We start from the raw sequence: 20129 nt of genomic DNA, 5'->3' as shown, positions 1-20129 counted from the left end.
AAATGTTACTGAAAATAAGTGATCTCTTGCTCACATTCTCTGCCTTCTCTGAGTCTGTATGATTCAGTTTCCTCTCCCGTTTCCTTATTTCAGTGCCATGGCTTCTGAGTTTCCTCTTTCCTTTTCTTATCAAGGTTGTGCTGCTAAGAAAAAAATGATACTGAGGGTGCTTGAAAAGCTTTACAGTTGGACCAATATGCCACTTTCTTCCTTTTTGCTGCTCTCTGTGCTGATTCTTCAAAAGTTCATTCAATTTTTCTCTCCTTCCTGCCTTTCTCCATTCTCTTCCTTTTTATATCCTGCTTCTCTCACCAATTTTCCTTCTCTTTTCCCAGTTCTGTTTTTCATTTCTTGACATTTTTGTGTGCCTTTGCTAAGCGTATTCTACTTTCATATCTCCTGCTCCTTTCAAAATGCTGTCCTCTTACCATGTTGACTTGTTATTTTGTTATCTGTTGTACCTTTCAATGCCATCCTTGGTATGTTTGGGAGTAAATTTAGTGCTCATTTCTCGTCTTTTTTATTTGGCAGTGTTTTTTCTCTTAGTTTCCATTTCCTCCTTTCTGGTGTCTTCTCATGCTCTTTCTGATCTGTCAGTCCTTTTCAGTGTCTTCCCGTAGGAACAGTGTTTGTGGAAGAGTCTGGGGGTGTGTGTGTCCCCCAGCTTCTTCCAGGAGTTTGGAGTATGTCCTTTTCTTGGTACTTTACACTTAGGTCCTTACCTACAGCAGTTCTGCTGTGCCTTCTTTTGTGTACTTTCTTTTTTTTTTTTTTTTTTTTTGTCTTGGACAAATGAGTAGAGAATGAGATGGGCATTTTATGTGGGATTGAAATGTCAGAACGCAATGGTGTTTGTATTTTAATCGTTCACCCAAGACAAGGCTTGGCAAACCAGACTTTAATGAAACTGTGTAGGATGACTGTGTCTACTAGTGAACAACCAAATAACTAGGAGATCAGTTCTGCTGATTCTGCAGTCTTCTACCTTTTTTCAACAAACTTTTAAGATCCTCATAGTGTTATCCAACCTGCGGATAACGTTTTGCCATCACTGCTGTCTCCTCAGAAGTTCTTTGGCATTTCATCTGTTAAGCTGCTTTTTGTCCCCCCTTCCTTTAAACTCTGTATTAAATAGTGATAGATTATTTAGTTTAAAAAAAAAAAAATCTTTCTGAAGCAGTCATTTCGGAATGTAATTTTTACAATGTGTTTCTTCTTAAAGTTTTTCATGTGACATTGAGACAACTTTTGTGTTGATGTAAAATATGTTTTCAAATATAATTTAAACTGCATAATTTTTTAGTATAGTGTTATTTTCTAGTCAATATTAATTTCAGTTTATTTTAGTGTTTAACTGGTCCACTACCCTGCATGCAAATCCTATAAATAGACATGGCAACTGTGTCTTAATTTATTTCTTTTTTCTTCCCAACCCCTAGTGTACTCTTGATAGCATTAAAGTGTCTTCTCCGTCTGGTTTAACATCTTGCAGAGGCGGGGTATTGAATTATACAGCTACTTGTTTTGTGTAGGGTGCTGCTTATTCACGTAAACTGTGACAATAGAAAGACGTTATTCTGTTAATCTGTAGGAATTCAAAGGTTGGTGGGAATCAACGTGATTAGTAGGTAGGTTTTGAAAAGCTGATAAATTTCTCCCACCCTTCCAAAGGAAGGGGAGAGGGGCATCTAAAACCCAAATGAAGTTACAGTTATGAAGATTGTATCGCGACTGAAAGCTACTGCAGTGTTGGCTTCCTGAAACTGTAGACAGCTCCAGAATGCTCCGTTCTTACGTGTCTTTTTTTCAAACCGCAGCAACCTGAGTTAAGCAAAACTGCTTGGTGGATCTCAGCTGGCTGCACTGAAGCTAGTAAAAGTCATATTGTACACTTGGGGCTGGCACTGCAGGTATTTATTAGGAGAAATACAGCGGGATGCTTTGTGATTACTTCCCAGCTTGTACAGAAAGGAGGAGAGGTTGAGTGGCCTTTTATAGAGGGGCATCATGTACTTTTGAACCAAGGCATTGAGACAGAATTATTGACCACTAGTGATCATCAGCACACATCTGTGAGTTATTAGTAGAACTAAGGTGTTCTCAAAAGTGTGTTCACTGTTTGTCTGACTTGTGTTCTGTTCAGCTCAGGTAAAGGACTGACAGCTTTTACTTGAGTGTCAGGATGAAAGGTATAACAAGCAATTTCAAACTTTTTTAATTAATCTGGTACTTTTCGTAGAGAGTTGGGGAATATATAGAGTATAGTACAATACTACATTCACAGGGGCATCATAAAATGAACTATATAGATTTGTGTATATATAATAATGAGAACAATTCTAGTCCCTGACTAAGTTCTCCTATCTATACTAGTAATTCTAGTGATAAGAATAAATCCCAAGCAATTACACGAAGAGGGATACTTAATCCCTTAAGAAATGGTTGCTTGTCCAGAAGTTCTCTTATGCTAAATTTACATATCAAGTAGGTTTTGTTATGTTTGTGTTCGGGCAAGAAACTGATAATGGTATGATACAACATTTCCAGCAGCTCTCAAAATTGGTTCCGTATGGAGAATTCCCCCATTTCTGTTAATATTTGTTTTCTACTTTTCTAGCGCAACATCTCTTTGCTCCGGTAATGGAGAAGACCAATTAGATGATTTCCAGGGCAGGGCAGTGTTATGATTTACAGCATGAATGACGTGAGGCCCAAAGCTGTGGTTCTGCATGAATGAGCTCTGCAGCACCTGTGCTAGAAGCAGAATTTTCTAACTTCACTTGGCTCGCTGCCCATAACTAGATACTTAAAAAAAAAAATAAAACACCCCCCACTTCTTTCTAGAATTTCTGCATTATTGCAGACTTCACTAATGTGTGCGTATGTGTGTGTTTCTGTACCTACATATATAAGCTCACATACCTTTTCCACACTCTTCCTAACTTTTATTTGGATTCTTTAAAGAAAGGCAGAACTAAAGGTCTTTTGAAGACCTGTGTTCTTATTACTGATAGTCTTTCTTGGGGCATAAGAATAGTTTTGTGGGATAACTCACTGCCATAAATACAAGCTATATGACTGAATGTGAGGACCAAACTTCACTGTTGATCACTGGGGGTATCCTTAAAACCATACACAATAAAAGTCCTTGTCACAAAATATACAGGGAATGATCTGTTCCAGTAAGTAGTACACAGTGTTAATTTTGTCGGATGTTCGGTCACTTTTTATCAGAAGAATGACCTTTGTATTTGAATGCCCTTTTATGTGGCACACTATGTAGGGAAGTGAAAGCAAAAGAAATTTTCCGAAATTAAGAAAATAAGAAAAATTCTGTCTGGGAGTGTATGAGGGAAGAGAGAGGAAAATGTGCATTTATGACTCTTTCAGAGGTCCAGAACTTCCTGTATGAATTCTCTGGTCACCTAATTTTTTCTTTCCATGACAGAAATGTCCTCAGTCTGTTGTGAAGACAGTTCAGTAAGCATGTGCCACCAGATGGGAGCTGCTTGGTGAGAGGGTAGCGGCAGTACTGACTAATCGAGAGTTCTTGTTGGATGTATGAGCTCCTCTTAGATCTCTTAAACTTACTTTTTTTTCTTATATAGCACTTCTTTAAAGTCTGTTACAGCTCTACCTATGACAGCCCATCTTTTGCAATGAAAGTAATGAGAAATAACTATTTGCATAAATTACCTGCCTTTTCTTTTAAAAATTATCTTTCCTGATTGAGTAGCTTTTTTTTTTCTCCCCTCTCCTTTATTAAAAACTCCTCTGGTGATAGTGGCTGCCTGGTTTGTTACTCAGAGGGGTTCACGCTTTTTTAGATTCACTAGGAGTCTTGCCTTTGAAGTTCACAGGAAAATGACAGCAGCTCCAGTCTTGTCTCTTTTTCCTGGCTGTAGTGTCCTGCTGCACAGTTCTGTTCTGCCTTTAACAGAGATAGTTGACACATTGATCTGTCATTGGCGGAATTAGGTATTTTCGCCAAACCTTTATAGGTTCAAGCCATGTAGTGCTGCCTCTGTTACCCCTTCATACGCAGTATTTCAGTGTGGTCATCTTCAGACTTGCTGGAATACTTGTTACTATGATCTAAATTGCATGACCTCTGGGTTTCCTTTTATCAAGTTCACTTTTCTTTGTAGCAAATAAAACAAGAACAGAAGCAAACCCTTCTTTATCCACAGAATTACGTGGTTTCTGAACAACTGCAAGCTGTAAACGCATTTGTGATTTGGTGCTGATTTTCTGATTTTGTTCAAGATGTGAGTTTGAAATCACTGTATAAGGTGAACGTTCATCATAGTGATCAAGGTTGTTCTCTGTAGCATAAGAGACATTTGTTCTTACTTTATATCTCTTGGTTCTTATGTAAGCATTCTTTTTGTAGATAAATTGACATGATGTGGAGCAACAAGTCAAATGAGGTGCCTCTACAAAACCCGAGGCATAACCAAAACAAGGATTCTACCAGAGGTATGGATTTTTTCTGTTTTATTGCCTTGTTTTGGAAGATGTTTTATCATGAGTTGTTCAAAACTTTGGGGAGTTTTTATAGAAAACATTTTCCTGCCTCAATTTGGAAGCTAAGACCATGTGTTATAGGGCTTCCTTTCTGCACAGAAAGCAGTTTCGTACTCTGATCTGCAGAGTATTTGCTGATCTGCATTAGGAATTGCCAGCCTATGATTTGGTTGCCAAGATGGCACTGACACAGATTTTTTTTTTGTCTTTTTTTTTTGAATGCTGTAGAGGAGGAGCAGAAACTGGGGACTCTTGAAAGAAGTGCCTGAGAGGCAGTTGCTCCTGACTCTTGCTCAGTTCCAAAGTGGTAAAGGGCTAAAGACTCTTGAATAACAGCAGTACATTACCACTAAGATGACTTGCAGCACTTTTGTCTCCCTGAACTGGAGAAATCCTGTTAGCTTTTTACTGCCATGATTACTCTGTAATTTAGGAAAGGAGGTGGCAAAAAAAAAAAAAAAAATTACAGTGCATCCCTGAGAGGAAGAAAGCTCTAGTCGGTAGAGCCAGCTGAGTTGCATGTTAAGTCTGTGGTTCAAGATCAGTCTTATGATCTCCACTATGACAAAACTGGACTCCAGAAGTTATTTTAAACGTGGAGACAGATTATTATTTTATTTGTAAGAGGACATTATTGCTGATTCTTTCCTGTGATATGTTAATTTTCTTTTAAAATTGCATACCTTGTGAAACTGAGGTGTTCTGTAGACGTGAAGCACCATCTTTTGAAGTCAAAGCAAAGCTGTTTCTATGTTATTTCCTTAACCCTCTTCCTTTGTGTTGTTGCATCTTACTTGAAATTAAATTGGCAGCTTTTTTACTATAAGGAAAAGATTTTTTTTTTTAAACTCTAATACTACTCTCCATGGTTCTGATGCACATTAAGGTTTTGGATATTGCATTGTGTAAACCATTAGATTAGAAGAAAACCATTAGAAACCAAAAGAAGAAGGGAACTGAGGAAGTAAATATTTTTAGAGGAAAATACTACTGCATCCTACTGAACTGGATTGCGCATAGAGCATGTGCTATTTGTTTAGATTAAAAGGCTGAAGTTGATTAGTGCCTCCTGCTTGTTCTTCGCAAACATTGCTTCTATTTTGTTTGTAGGGTGTACAGTTAAAAAAGATTACTATTTAAAGTTCATGTGTTCAAAGCTTGTTTTTTGAGTAGAGTCTTTCAGTTGACCATGTATTCGTGCTTAGTTTACTGAAGAAGAAAATGGAAGGAAAAAAAAGTAGTTAAACTATAGTGTAATGGAAAAACATAAGATATTTGTGTTGGGGTAGATAATCAGCTTTATTTTATCTTCTAAACATCTTCTATAATGTGGTAGATTTCATTTCAAGTATAATAATGCTTTCAACCTAACTTAGTGAACTCGTTAAACTTTACATTAAATATTTTATTGCTCTGTTACGATGAGTCTTGACTGATAGCAGCCTCTCATAGAGGAGATTTACAGGCTGGAATTGAGTCATTAAAAGAACTTGATTAGTGAGCCCACGAAAATTGTTTTGAAGCAACATTTTATTTCATTGTTTTCCACGTACTAATGAGAAATTTATTTCTTTGTTTCTGCCCTGTAAGATCTAACTGCAGCATGGGCTACTTTTTCTCAGACTAAGGCTGCTGTAAGTACTGTTTCTCCCAACAAGGGTGTCGTAAAGTCGCTTCCCCCCCCCCCCCCCCCTTACTCCTTTTCAAATCAGTTAATGGCTACAAAAGCTTCAACCAAAGTATTATTTTGCTCAGTGATTGTCTGTTAAACAAGTTCAAAATAGGGCAAGCAGTTGGAGTACACGCATGTTGAACATTGTTGTAACTTGGAAAATGTTTTCCACACACAGTAGAAGAAATTTTTGCCACAGCAAGCTTAGTATTGAGTATAGTGATACCTGCTAATTTTTGAGTGTAATATTACCTTTCTATTTAAGAAAGTGGCGACTTCTCATTTTTCTGAAAACTTGAAAAATAGCTCTCCCCTGCTTACCCAAACCTGTCAGAAATTGGGGCAAAACCAGTCTATTTCATAATTTTCCATCTTTGAGCATTGGAATTGCTGTCTTTCTGTGGGAACTTAACTTAGGTGCTTAAGATATCACACTAGTTTCTAAATCCTGGCTTCAGTGAAGCCAAACAGTTTGGGTTTTCAGGGAATTCAACTCTTCCCCACAGCCTCGTCCCTCTCTCTTTTAATAGCTGAGCATCAGTGTGGGGTTTTACATGTGGAATCTTGTATCATGCTCTGTTTTGAAAAGAGTATTATAGAGTTTATTCGAAGTGGAATTAATATTTCATTCAGGCCAAGCATTAAGACTCTGAATGGCATCTTATTATTAATTTCTTCACAACAGCCTACTTATGGAAACAAAACTGTGCAACAAAACCTAATTTAGGTAATCTTTTTAAACAAATCTTAATAATCTTACGTAGTTTCTGGCCGTAAGGCTTTACAGTTTTGCAGCATGAGCCTTGTGAAGTTGCTTTTGCCTGCAGTTTTATTCTTTATGAAAATGAGGAAAAATTTGTCGCATTAGGGGAAAAAACCCCGTAGCTTAAAAATTGAAAACAATATTCTAATTTGCATTGTCTTCAAATTCTAGCTACGTCATATAGAGAACAAATTGGAAATAGCTCCCAGCAGCACGGCCGTATTCGATTCTGTCATGGATGCCAAGAAGCCCTCTGCTAGTGCTAGCAGGAAAATAAGCAGAAAGGGTATGTATTGTTGAGGACAGCATGTAAGGCAGGGTAAAGCCACTGCATTCTGGGAAAACTTGATTTCGTCTTCCTGCCCCCAGGTTGTCCTCTGCTAATGATCTTTATTCGTGAAACTCATTCGTGAAATTCGTGAAATTGCCCAGGAGAACCTAATGTTTTCTTCCCTTAGCTTAGGAAAGAAAGTGTGCTATCATAGTCACCTGGCTAGAGGGAGTGACAGGACTTTCCCCACGCTGTGCGTGAGCAGTGCTTATCCCATTCTGATACAGTGTTTTTGTGGGGGTTTTGGATAACAATTGTATATGTCTATGGTTATGCTGGACTAGCTTTTTATATTTTTTAATGTTTGTCAACTGCTACACCCTGATAGAATGCTAAATCTGATGCTTCCTTTATTTCATTTAAGGAGAGCGTTTGCTTATAAGAAATAAGCCCTCATTTTAAATCCGAACTATTTAGAGCATTCTGATAGTGTGGCACTGGAGAATAACAGGCAGATCGACCTCTAGTGGCAACACAATCAACTTTCACAGATTTAATTACTTATAATTAATGTTTAAGCATTATTATCTCTCTCTTTAAATATGATCATTGTTTCAAGCACTTACCACCTTGCTCCTAGTTGTTGAAATCAGCTTGTTGGAAAAGAGAGGGAGTACTTTAAATGCTCTTTTGGAGTGCTGCTCGAACCCAAGAAAAACTGTTCTTAATTGTTCAGCCCCAAGAGCTTTCTCTTTCTGGAGACATAGGTACATAGAGGATTCTTTGGTTTCTGCTTCAGCTTCCCGGTCCTCCAGCCAAAACAAATCAAGCAAGGAGAAGTCCTCACGCAGCCCTCTTCGAGCGACCACTCTTGAAAGCAATGTGAAAAAAAGCAATTGTGTGGAATTTCGTGAACCATTGGCTTCATACAGGTTAGTGCTGGGACAGTTGACTATTAAAGAAAAATATGCTAAGATCAGAATTAAGCTTATAGTGATGTTTTTGACGACAACTCAAAAATTGATTTGCTTCCTCCCCTCACCCACCCACATGAGCAGCATGTGGTGTTGGACAGAAGTGTCTTCCTTTTTAAAAAATGTTACAAATTTACTTCTTGTTCAGTGAATATAAGTTTAAAGTCAAATGTGTTGAAATGAGGCCATATGGTCAAGTTGATGTGGCTGTGGCCTCAGTGGCCTGATAGCTTTGATAGGTATTTAGTTTCAGTAATAAGGACCAAAAAGACTATTTCCTCATGCTTTTCCAACTGTGTTTCATTAGTTCTTCAGCACACGTTCCCAAATGTATTACCATAAGACAGTGTAGAGCAAGAACATCTAGTACTAAAGATGCATTCAGTTTTTGTGTGTGTGAGAAACCCAAATAAGAACAGCTGTATCAATGAGAAAAAGTGGCGCAGAATATTGCAGGCCATAGAACATGGTGGGGTGTGAGGAATGAAGGAAAATACGGAAAGCCTGTTTTTCCTAGCCTATGTGAAGTACTGAGGTGAATATAAGATGCCTCAAAAGCTTTCAAAAAGAAAGAGAACCTGCAGCAGAAATAAACTAGTTATAACTTGCTGTAATATCAGAGCATAGAAGACCTTTACCATACCTTGTTCGATTCCTTGTGTTTTATAAGCAGCGTGTGTTCTTTGCACAGGCCTTATCCCTGATGAATAGCTTGGTTGGGTTGGTAATAATTTTTCACTGAATTCTAACACATACTTTGCATTTTTTTCTAAATGTTCTCCCAGTGAAGTCAAATTGCTGTTGACTGATTATAGAGTGGAGCTGGGACAGTGGTATTTTTTTTAATTCCACTATATGTCTATTAATAATTGTTATCCTAACATCTAAGTTTTGGTTTCCTTTTCCACTTCTCATGTCAACTGTGAGGTGGTGGTTCTTTGTGGCATGGGAGGCTGATGTGGATTAGTTGTGTAATCTTGGGTCAGTTTTGTTAATTGAACAGTTCTGTGTCTACCCTATCTGGAATAACTTACATACATCAGTTATTCGTTTTAAAAACATGTAGTAAATTTAACAGACTTCAGAAAAAAGGAAAACGAGAGCAGCTAGACTCATGCCATTATATTAAATTGAAAATAATAGCTTTCTTACAGTAAGAAGACTGTGTGGCATTGGGGGGATTAATTCGGGGATTAACATCAGAGCTGCTACATTAACACATTACTCCTTCTCTGAGAACAGCCTGTAGCCTATGCTTAAAGTGTGCATAGGAAAACAAAAAACAGAATAATGGATAGAACAATCAATGTGCGTGTGTATGTATAAATATACTTCTGGTGAAATTCTGTGCAATTAAACCACTCAACTTTTATGTTGATTGGTAATGATTACTACACTGCATGATGGAAGTGTGCTACTAGAGAAAGAGAGGTAGGCAATTCCACAAGTACGGTGTTATGACCTGGTGTCGTGGTTTAACCCCTCTTGGCAACTGAGGGGTTAAACACAACCGCTTGCTTACTCCCCCCGGTGGGATGGGGGAGAGAATCGGAAGGGCAAAAGTAAGAAAACTCGTGGGTTGAGATAAGAACAGTTTAATGATTGAAATATTATATTAATAATAATAAATTGTAATGAAAAGGAAAACAACAAAGAGAGAGAAACAAAACCCAGGAAAACAAAGCGATGCAACCGCTGACCACCTGCTGACTGACGCCCAGCCCGTCCCCGAGCAGCAATCGTTGGTCCCTGGCCAACTCCCCCCAGTTTATGTACTGAGCATGACATTGTATAGTATGGAATATACCTTTGGCCAGTTTGGGTCAGCTGTCCTGGCTGTGCCCCCTCCCAGCTTCTTGTGCACCTCCAGCCTCCCCTCTGGCAGGGCAGTATGAGAAGCTGAAAAGTCCTTGACCTAGTATAAGCACCGCTTAGCAACAGCTAAAACATCGGTGTGTTATCACATTATTCTCATGCTAAATCCAAAACACAGCACTATGCCAGCTACTAGGAGGAAAATTAACTCTATCCCAGCCAAAACCAGGACACCTGGCTTAAATGAATTCTGTAAACACGCTTGCTGAAGAAGCAAGCCAGCTAGCTCAGGTGCCAGATTTTCACATCTTTAGCCCCTCATCGGTAAAAATATTAAATGCTTTTTGTCCTAACAACATATGTACCATGAGTCTCTTCAAATGTGGAGTCTGTTTTTTCTGTGAAAAAAATGCTGAGAGATCCTTAGTTTGTTGAATTTCTGATCTCTCAGTAAGCTTTACACTTGTTGCAATATAGCCAGTTTACTCTGAAGTTCTTGATAGGGACTTGCCTTTTCAATGCTCAAATACAGGGCAGGGTTTTTTGGTACAATGTATTTGTTTTCTCAACTAATGAGTATGCTTTCCAGGAATTTTGCGTATGTGCATTGCTTTGTTTTAGAGAACATATCCTAATGATGCTTCTCATTTAAGTTTTACACTTGTTTTTTATTTAAAGCTTTATTTTTTAAATTGAAGGGTGACATTCGTTACTGCTTGCTTATTTTTCTACATGCCCTAATTTCAGTTCCTCATCTTTATATATAGTCCTGTTCAGCTAGAGAGTGCAGAAAACTAAATTTTGAACAGAAACCTCTTTCAGTTTCGTCAGACTTGCACTGTTAAATATATGGTGATCAAACTTTAAAAGAACTTGCCATTAAAGTGGAGACAAGGTATGGGAAGTCATTCTTTTAGTTAATGAACATGCTGATTGCTGGGTTGGAAGGTCCTACAGTTGTGTTTCTGATGGTGACTTTCTTTTTCCTTCTATTATGTCAGGGATACATATAGTTCTCTGGCTTATCACAGTTCTAGCCAACTTGAGACCAAGCAACTGCTCTCTAGTTTGGACCTCAGCGAAGCAGAAGGGAAGACTGAAATAACAGGCTGTATGATACATGACGGAGATGAACAGGATCTACACAGCAGAGATTTTGAAAGCCCATGTTCTTCTGCTGCAGATGAGACCGTTGTTAGGTATTTGAATGACCGACCAGCAATTGATGCCTTGCAGAATAATGAGGCATTTCTTAAGGTTGCAACACCTCCAAGACTGGAAGAGGAAAAAACTAGTGGCTCCAGAGGAGATGAGAGTAGCACTAAAACTTCTCAGAGTAACGCATCCCAGGACAGTGAACTGAAAGTGTCTTCCCCTTCTGCCACAAGCACTTCTAGTGCTCATAGACTGGAAGTCTTGAAACGGCGGCAGCATGATGCTAAGTTGGAGAAACTGAAGGAGCGGATTCGAAAGCAGTGGGAGCAGTCTGAAGAGCTAGGTGGCAGAGGACAGCACTCGGGATATGCTGAGCAACCTGTCGTGATCACAAATGTGGAGAATGCGGTGACTCCCAAAGTCAGGAAAGTGGCAGCTGCACCTGCTGCTCCATCATACAGAGGTACGGAGGTGCAGAATCCCTCCCTGTTGGTTATATGTGGTGAAGGAGCAGAGTTCAGTTCACTGAGCAACATGTCAAAGCATGAACATGACTCATAGCTGTGTTTGGGCAATACGGTAGTGGGTAGCATGGTTTGATCACAGATATGGACACGAAAGAAAATAAATTCTTGCCAATTTACAGAATTGTGGATTCTTTTGAAATTCTTCCTGTCTCTTCTTACAAATTACTATGAAAAAGAAGCTCACTGTATTAATGCTTGGGTTTATTTTGATATTTTTTTATGGTCCCAGAGGTTAGTAACGTTGTATTGATTGAGAAAGCATTTCGCATCTTTAGTAATCTTTTCTTCATCCAGTCCACTGTTTTTCAACTGTGAGCAAGCGGCAGACTGGTATATTGCTTTCTTCTAATTTAGCATTAGAAATTCAAGTAGTTCCTTTCGTACTTGGCAGTTTCCCACCCCTTCCACCCTGAAAAAGCTTTATTTACATTTTATGCAGTTATTTTAAACTCTTAAATTGTTTACTTTCAGGTTTCAATCCTGATGAAACAAAGATTCGCACTCCAGATGGAAAGATCTGGCATGAGCAAGAATTTCACATGAGTCGGGAGCTGTATAGAGATATAGCACTCCAGTTAACAGGTGAGACACAAACTGAATGGATTAAGCCACACAACCTTCTCTTAGAGGCAGAGAAATTTATTTTATACAAGTCTACACAGTCATGGAAACAAAAAATTGAAGCAATGAGTGTTGAATATATTGGACTTCTCTCCACAGGAGGAGTAACTTGTTGAACACTAAAATGGGAAAAAAAAATCCTTCTCCCCATTCTCTCATTAAAATACTTTTAATAGAAAATCAATACTGAAAAGAATCAAATTATGGCTTTTCTTTGAAACAGGAATTAAAAAAAGAAGTCTTCATTAGAACAATTTTTGTTTAATTTTGTAACTTCTTCATACATGTTTGCATGAATGAATGCAATTTCCTGTTTAAAAGGACAAAACCAAACCACTTTTTGGTTTTGATGAAACCTGTAATTATGTCATGGGAACAATTTTGGTATTTTTTTGCCATCTTTAACACTGTTACAGTGATTTGTACACTGTATGTTGAAGCCTGAATTCTGCTTCCTTCAGTATGGTGTTAACAAGATTGTCAGTCCTGAAGCTGCTTTGGGAATTGTTAGTGGTTTAGTTGGAACATGTAGGTAGCTAAAGGGGAGATGGGGGGCATTTGCTGAGGAAAGTCTCTGGGAATACTTATTTAAAATGCAGTAGGTAGCCTGCAGTAAAAGGGGTATATGTGTGTGGTGGAGGTGAGATTATATAGCATTAGGTTGGTTTAATATCTCTGAACTTGTAGAACATCATTGCTTTATATCAGAATAATCCAAGTCGTGAAGTTCTTGGAGAAATTTATGTCCCAGAGTTTTGTACACAAGCACTTTTTTAGAGGTCTTCCCTGGATTCCCTGAGGAGTGGGAGAACAGGTAGACCAGAAGAAGGTTTAAGAAACCTTTTAAATAATCTAGATTTTATTTGCTCTACAAGTCTTTTACCTTCATTATTGTAAGGCTTGGGTAGGATATGGGAGGGGAGACTATGTAACTCTGCAGTGGTAAATTAACAGAACGTTACCTTTGGGGTTTATTCCACATGAAGGTGTAGGAGAGAATGTTGAATGCTAAAAGCTTAGAAAACTGCTAGTCATTCCTCTTTGCTTAATGGTCTTTTGAAAAACATTAAGTATCATTGTTGCAAAGTGGCAGCACAGGAAAAAAGGTCTATTTTAGGTGATTAACTCATTTAGCAACACAATATTCTGATGCTTAAAAATATGAGCAAAGATGATAAAAAAAATGCTGTATATTTGCTTGACAGTTACGCTGCTAAAAGACTAAAAGTGTAATATACACTTATGTTTTCAAATTTACTGCTCCAAGACCCAATCGTTATTAATTTTTCACTCTGAAAAACTGCAGGACCGTTGGCAGCTCTTTTCTCTGGGTGATACAGGGTAGGATGCCCAAGTGTGCTTTTTGATTTGCTAGGCTGGTTACAGTGGAACGCTGTAAGGTTGAATTGCTTTTGACTGACTTGAGTTTGGGGAGGGGGAAGAGATCAGATGAATAAAATGGAAGGGAATGGAAAATAAAATCCCCTGAGAACCTCTACTTTTGCAGCTTAAGAGTTTGCTTATTACATATTAAAAATAATTTTTCTCATTGGTCAAAACTTATTTAAGACTGGAGGAAATGTGATGAGATTGTAAACCTCTTTGTATGTTGTTTGTATAGTGGCTGGTATGGAAATAGCTAGATTCTTTTACTTGTACAGCTTGACAAGGCACTGAGGAATTTTTCTGGAATAGCTCAAAAAAAAGTTCAGAAAGGACAGCAGCTTCTTTTCAATAAAATTGTTTTGCAAATACTCTTCAGCATCAGTCCATGCATTTAATGCCAAATCTCTAAAGACTTTTCATCTACACTAGCATTTTTTTTTTTTTTTTAGTTTTGACAAGCATAATATGAATGATTCATGAGGTCTCTCTAGAAATCCAAATTTTTGAAAAGTTTCGTTGAAGAGGTCCAATTAAAAAGGCACTTGGATCATGTGTTCAGTGGACTTCCACCTACAAAAGGAAGGAGCTGTGTGTGTGTTCAGCCATATGCCTGTCCTGATGCCCTGCATAGAACAGCTGTCGTGGAACGTGTCTCCTCTCTGACCTGAAAAGACTATATTGAATAGCTGATTCCAAGTAATCAAATGCTGGTGCTGCACATAATATATACTGTAAATGTATTTTTAGTTGTCAAGATTATCTATCCATGTGTTGATTCTGTATTAAAGTTACAGCATGTGGAGTATTGGGTGTGTAGTCAGTTGTATCAAAACTGTTCCATGCTCTCTAGTGCTAAAATAAGCTATAAGATCTCTAATATTTACAGAAGCATTGTTCTTTGCTGCAACAAGGTTTTTCCATGTAAGCGTAGACCATACAGAATGTCTTTATCTTGGTTTAGCAGTTAGGCTAAAGGATATTGTATGGACCCCAAGCTTCCAGTAATTGTGTCTTAAAGATGTTCGGGATTGGCCTTAGCAGAACAAAATTGCTGTAATATGAATAGAGTGAGTGGGAAGCAGCCTGCGGTTTCCTGGTATTGGGAAGGAACTGTTTGCCACTGAAAGAGGTGAGGAGGGAAGCTAGATTTCTGCAAAAGCAGTCACTGAGGCCTCTGGTACTTGATGCATTGATTCTGTCTTCCCTGCACTTGTTGTCAGCCTCAAAGACAACTGGAAAATTTGTGAGGAAAGGATATTAAGGGGGAGAAAGACTCTTAAAATTCCATTCCCACATCCTTTAATATGACCTGTTGTTCTGTCTCTCATATTTCCTGTGGGCATCCATCAGAGAGTGGATTCAGCTGAAATTAGGGGCTGTAAAAGTTAGTATTGGCATCTAAAAAAAGCTTCAGATCTATCCATGGAGGGGGTTGCATCCTGGTTGTTTTAGGTCGTCTGATCACATTCTTCGTAGAAGAGGAACAGGAAAACAGTGGTAATAGTGGCCATGGAGTTCCTTCTCTACAGTTCACTTTTGGGATTAAGAAAAGAGCATCTTCAAGGCATGTAAACTAAAGTGCTTTAACAAATCTTTGAAAACGTCCGGTGTAGACCACTGAGACTGAGTACACATCTTGCCTGTTCTTGAGCAATGCTCGTCTCTGCTTTGTACCTTAGGCAGCTGGGAAGCCCACTTAGTGGGGTGGTGATTGAGCCACATCTCAGGTTTCCTTTTTGTTCTTTGCCCTAATGTGAAAACATGGTAAAATATGACTTTATCTTTGGTAAGTGTTCCTGGCATCTCTAAAGCCTGAAACCTAATTGTGTTGTAAGTGGGGGCTTAAGTGATACAGAATAGGTCTGCATCACTGGGTGAATTCTGCGACAAGTTTTGCAGAAAGTAGAGTGCATGGGTATCCTGTCTTTCATGCTCCAGCATGGAGGCAACGAGTGAATGTGCTGTCATGCGTTAATGTGGAAGCAGCAGCCCGTGTGTTTCAGGAGTGAAGGAACTACATGTTCTTGTGGACCATTAATACTGTAAAATGTAATATATCTATAGTAGAAGAGAACCAACAACTGCTCCTGTCAAACTGTCAACATTTCTTTTAAAATTGAAAATGAACTTTGTAAAGATCTATTACGGCATTGCTGTGGCTTTGCTGTGTTCCAGTGCATAGGTAAACAGCACTTGATTGAAAATTTTCATGCTATGAGGATTTTAAAATGCTGGACTGGCAGTAATTGTTCTCAATATATAATGTGGGAGAGTCAGTGAATTTTATTGTGCTTCTCTGAGTTCTGTTCTTTCAAGGTAAATGTTGGAGCAAGCTTGTTATTCTATGCTCTTTCCTGTGGGATATCACTTAACAGCTTTTGTTGTTTTTAGAGGATTCAACAGTGAAAGGAAAACCTAGTGAGAGAAACAAAGAGAGAAAAGCAACCAGACCAGTGCGGAAAGTGCAAAAACTGACACGGTTGTCGAGTCCAGAGTCCAAACAAGGTGACTAGCTCTACTGTAGAGGGAAGACTGTCGCATGTCCTTCAGAGATGAGTTTTATCTCAAGATACAAAGAAAAATTAAAGCATATTGCTTTCAAAGTCTTCTCAGATATGCAACAATGCTGTTGTAGTGTGTTTGTAGACTGTATGCTGCATTGGGGATGTGTATGTTTTTGTTGTTGGTTGGTTGGCTGTGCACGCTTTTTTTGGGTTATTTTAATTTTCTGCCTTTCCACTTGCAGTGTGCACCTTATGGAAACTGCTGAAGGGTGTGTGTTTCTTGGGGGGGGCGGGTATCTTTACGTATCTGTCAGGCTAACACAGACAAAAAGTAGCAATAGCTCTGTTCTGGATCCTGCTTCTGTTTTGCTTGTGTTGAAGCTGGTTAGTGCCTGACCTACAGCTCAGTGAATAATGCTGTGAGGAGGAATGGAGGTGGTATTAAAATCAGTGCCAGCGCGACTTGCCGAGTTGCCCTGCTCCGTGAGGAGGGGCTGCAGTGAAAGCTGTTCTCTTGTATGATTTCTCAACGGGGAAGCAGAGAACAAGATGTCCTTCTGGCTCTTCTCTGTCTGTTGTTCTTCTACGTCCTGTGTCAAGTTATTGCTGTTCTGCACCTGCAGTTCTGTCTTGACCCATTCCTGGCTTTTTCAGTTAGTGAAAGAATGTAAAAACATATTCCCTGACAATTCTTACAAATCTTGATATTTATAAAGGAATGTTTATTTCTTTTACCAATTAAGAATTTTTTTATTTTCACTGTTGTCTGAGAGGTCCACTGTCTATTAAATAATATTAAAGTATTTAGAGAAGGTGATGCAAGCACGTTACTGTAGAGCAGTGCCTTATATATGAAATTAACTACATGTGGAATTCTGTCAGTGCTTCTTAATTTTCCAGTAATATTAATCTTTGATATTGCGTGTAGCAAAAGAATTAGGAAGACTTCCACATCTGCTTCGTATTTGGTTTTAATTTTCATCCAAAGTAAGTAGTTATGACTGCAATCACACTACAGAGCAGTTTTTTTTTTCTTTAAATACATGCGAGGTTAGGCATCTCTTGCACTTTTTAAGGCTTTATATTTCTCCTTACATACAGTGACCCATAATCGGTAAACACTTTGAAGAAAAAAAGCTGTTTTAAAAAATTATTACAAAGGGTTTTTTATGGAGTGAATATGCGCTTCGGCATGCTGTAAATCATGAAGCTGCATGTGAATATTATGTGGTAATGAATGCTAATACTTAAAAGTAAGTGATAAGTAAGGATTTACTCCTTCCTATGCTGATCAATTCATACTTAAGGAACTATACTAAACTAACTTACATATTTGTGACAGTTCCAAGTGAGGGAGGAGCACATAGATGGCTGCAAGTTTTAACGGCAATGGTTATTCTCCGTAATGGATTAAATGTGAGGAGAATGATGGCCTGAAATCCCTAGAAGATAAGAAACAGATCTAAGTGGCATATCCCTGATGGTCCGTCCTCCTCTAGTCATAGCAATAAGAAACTGCTTAACATAGCCAAGGCTATAAATAGCCACAGCTCATGTTCCGCTCCATTAGTGTGTTTTAGTTCAAACAGCTGACTTGAAATGGAATGTGAGATTTTACACTGCCTTTTTAAACACACGCAGAAGTAATTGAGAACAGTGAGTTCAGCAAGAGAACCCCGTTGGTTGATACGTCTGTTTCAAAGAGGCTTGTAGTGACATGTTTCAAGTGACAGATTTATAAAATACTTGGATAATTTACAATGCAAGCACGGAGTACTGTTAGTAAATGAATGAATAGTGGGCTACAGACTTCTGACTGAATGGGTTTCCTCCTTCTGGTTTAAAATAACAAAAAGAAAAGAAAGGAAGGGGGTATTGAGGACTGGGATTACGAAAACACTCCTGGTCTGCTGTCCTGGATTTCACTTGAAGTTGCTTTGGTACCAGGTCTTCAAAGTCCTGTTGGGCCCAGAGTACAATCCCTTTTTGTTTGGCTGTGTTGTGTTCATGCTGCAGTGCCTGGGTTTGTTTAGGCAGTGCTGTCGGAGGTAGAAGCTGAAATTGAATGGTTAGAAATCAACTGCAAATTGGCTATTCAAGTTAGGTACTTTTCTAGCAATAAAATACTGCTAAATGGTCTGAATTAGATTATTAATACTTTTCTTTTTTATATGATGCTTTTCTCCAAAGCTCTTTAAGGTCATTATTTAAAAAAAAAAAGATTAATAATATTGGAAGTTAGTGGGATGAAAGGTGAGTTGAATAAACCTAGCATTTAATCTAACCAATATTCGGTAAAGATGCCACCGTACCCAGTTTTTATCACTTAATTATATGTAAGATGATAAAATAATACTAATAACATTTTGATTAGGTTTCTGTCACCTGCAAGGTAGTCTGTTCTTGAATTAAGTATCAACTAATAGGGTTATATCTTAACTATTTTCAGTCATGGTACAGAAATCCCAGCTAGAGGACAGTGAGTTAGCATTGGTGTAGAACAACTACTGCTCGGTACTTTTTAACCTCCTCAGAAGACTAGAATATCAGCTAATATTCTTTTAATATGCAGATAAATTGGTTTTTATCTCCCACCTTTATTTTTATTCTTATTATTACAGCATTTTAGATCCTTTTATCTTTTTTCTTATTTTCCTTATTTAAGTGGAGATGAACAGCTTCTTCTCAGTCCTCTACAAATATTTCCCTTCTCCGCCAGTAACACTTGCTTATAGGTTTTAGACCTGTATAACCATTTTTTCTTTTTTAAATCAGTTTTTGTAGGGCTCTAATGTGCTACAGTATGTGTTGGATTTTTACATTGTATTATGCGTAGGCTTGAAGCACTGATAGTTGTGTGATTCAGCTGTTGAGTGTCTTCATGGTACATCACTGTTATGACTATTTTGTGTAACTGCAGCCATACCACTTACGCAGAACTAAATGGTATAGAAACGATTAATGGTTGCAATAAATACTTTTTTGATACGTTGAAAAATCCATCTAGTGCTTGACTTCTATTTATTACTTATTGTGCAGGTGGAAACTATGTAATAAGTGCATCCTCCTGGCGGGAGGGACAAAAGCTAGTAAAAAAGATACTGGGTCCAGCTCCCAGAATAGAACAGGACAGAAGAGCTGTATCTAGTGACAGAACAGGACGAGAGAGAGCTGCCAAGTCTGGTAAGTTGTACTTTTATCACTGAACTTTTTTCAGTTTACTTAATTCATTATATAACATTGCATGTCTGCAGAATAAAGTAGACTTATGAGGTAGAATGTAATCAGTTCCTTAGTAAAATAACTCCTATTTTTAACCTGGGATTTGAGGGGGGAGAATTTTGCTCACATCTGTGGTTGGGGTGCATAACCTCTTTTCCTGAGTGGGTTATGAACTTTTCGTGATGTCATGGGAAGCCTGCCCTGCGCATGTGACTTGAGGGGCAGTACATGCTGTGAAGGTGCTCAGGAGCTTTGGAAAAGATGGGAAATGGGTTGCAACCGAAAAAATGGATCACCTGCAATCTGTCTTTGTCTCTTGAAGCTAGTGGGGAAAGGAATGGCTAGCAGTGGTCCACAGGACAGACAAATTTTCCAGATGTGCTGCATATAATATGTAAGCTATGGTTGGGCATCCCTGTTATACCGCAATTGTGGTTCTTCCAGATACTATATAGTGTCATCCATGCACATCATGAATCTTCATTGATTCCTCCACCAGCCCTTTTCAGAATTTATCCAGAATCTCAGACAGGGCGAGTAAGGGATGGTGGTAGCTGCTGTGCTTCTTATGCCTGTGTTGTGGTTTAACCTCAGCTGGCAGCTGAGCACCACACAGCCGCTCGCTCACTCCCCGCCTCCCGATGGGATGGGGGAGAGAAATTAGAAGAGCAGAAGTGAGAAAAACTCATGGG

At 38.5% G+C, this 20129-nt stretch overlaps 1 protein-coding gene across 1 annotated transcript in view; it reads left to right on the top strand.

Moving 5' to 3' along the window:
- The first annotated feature begins 4397 nt into the window (after positions 1-4397).
- CEP350 (centrosomal protein 350kDa) overlaps positions 4398-20129 on the top strand; it is a 65552-nt gene continuing 49820 nt past the window's right edge. The window contains 8 exon segments of the mRNA XM_009320636.1: positions 4398-4479; positions 6118-6161; positions 7134-7248; positions 8033-8165; positions 11024-11640; positions 12176-12286; positions 16103-16216; positions 19255-19398. Coding sequence (XP_009318911.1) covers positions 4404-4479; positions 6118-6161; positions 7134-7248; positions 8033-8165; positions 11024-11640; positions 12176-12286; positions 16103-16216; positions 19255-19398 — 1354 coding nt within the window. The 5' untranslated portion in view covers positions 4398-4403.

The sequence above is a fragment of the Pygoscelis adeliae genome, unplaced genomic scaffold (genome assembly GCF_000699105.1).
Source record: "Pygoscelis adeliae isolate BGI_AS28 unplaced genomic scaffold, ASM69910v1 Scaffold402, whole genome shotgun sequence".
In the NCBI taxonomy this organism is placed as follows: domain Eukaryota; kingdom Metazoa; phylum Chordata; class Aves; order Sphenisciformes; family Spheniscidae; genus Pygoscelis; species Pygoscelis adeliae.
Note: the sequence above shows the minus strand (reverse complement) of the source record. Positions and strands in the feature narration are given on the sequence as shown.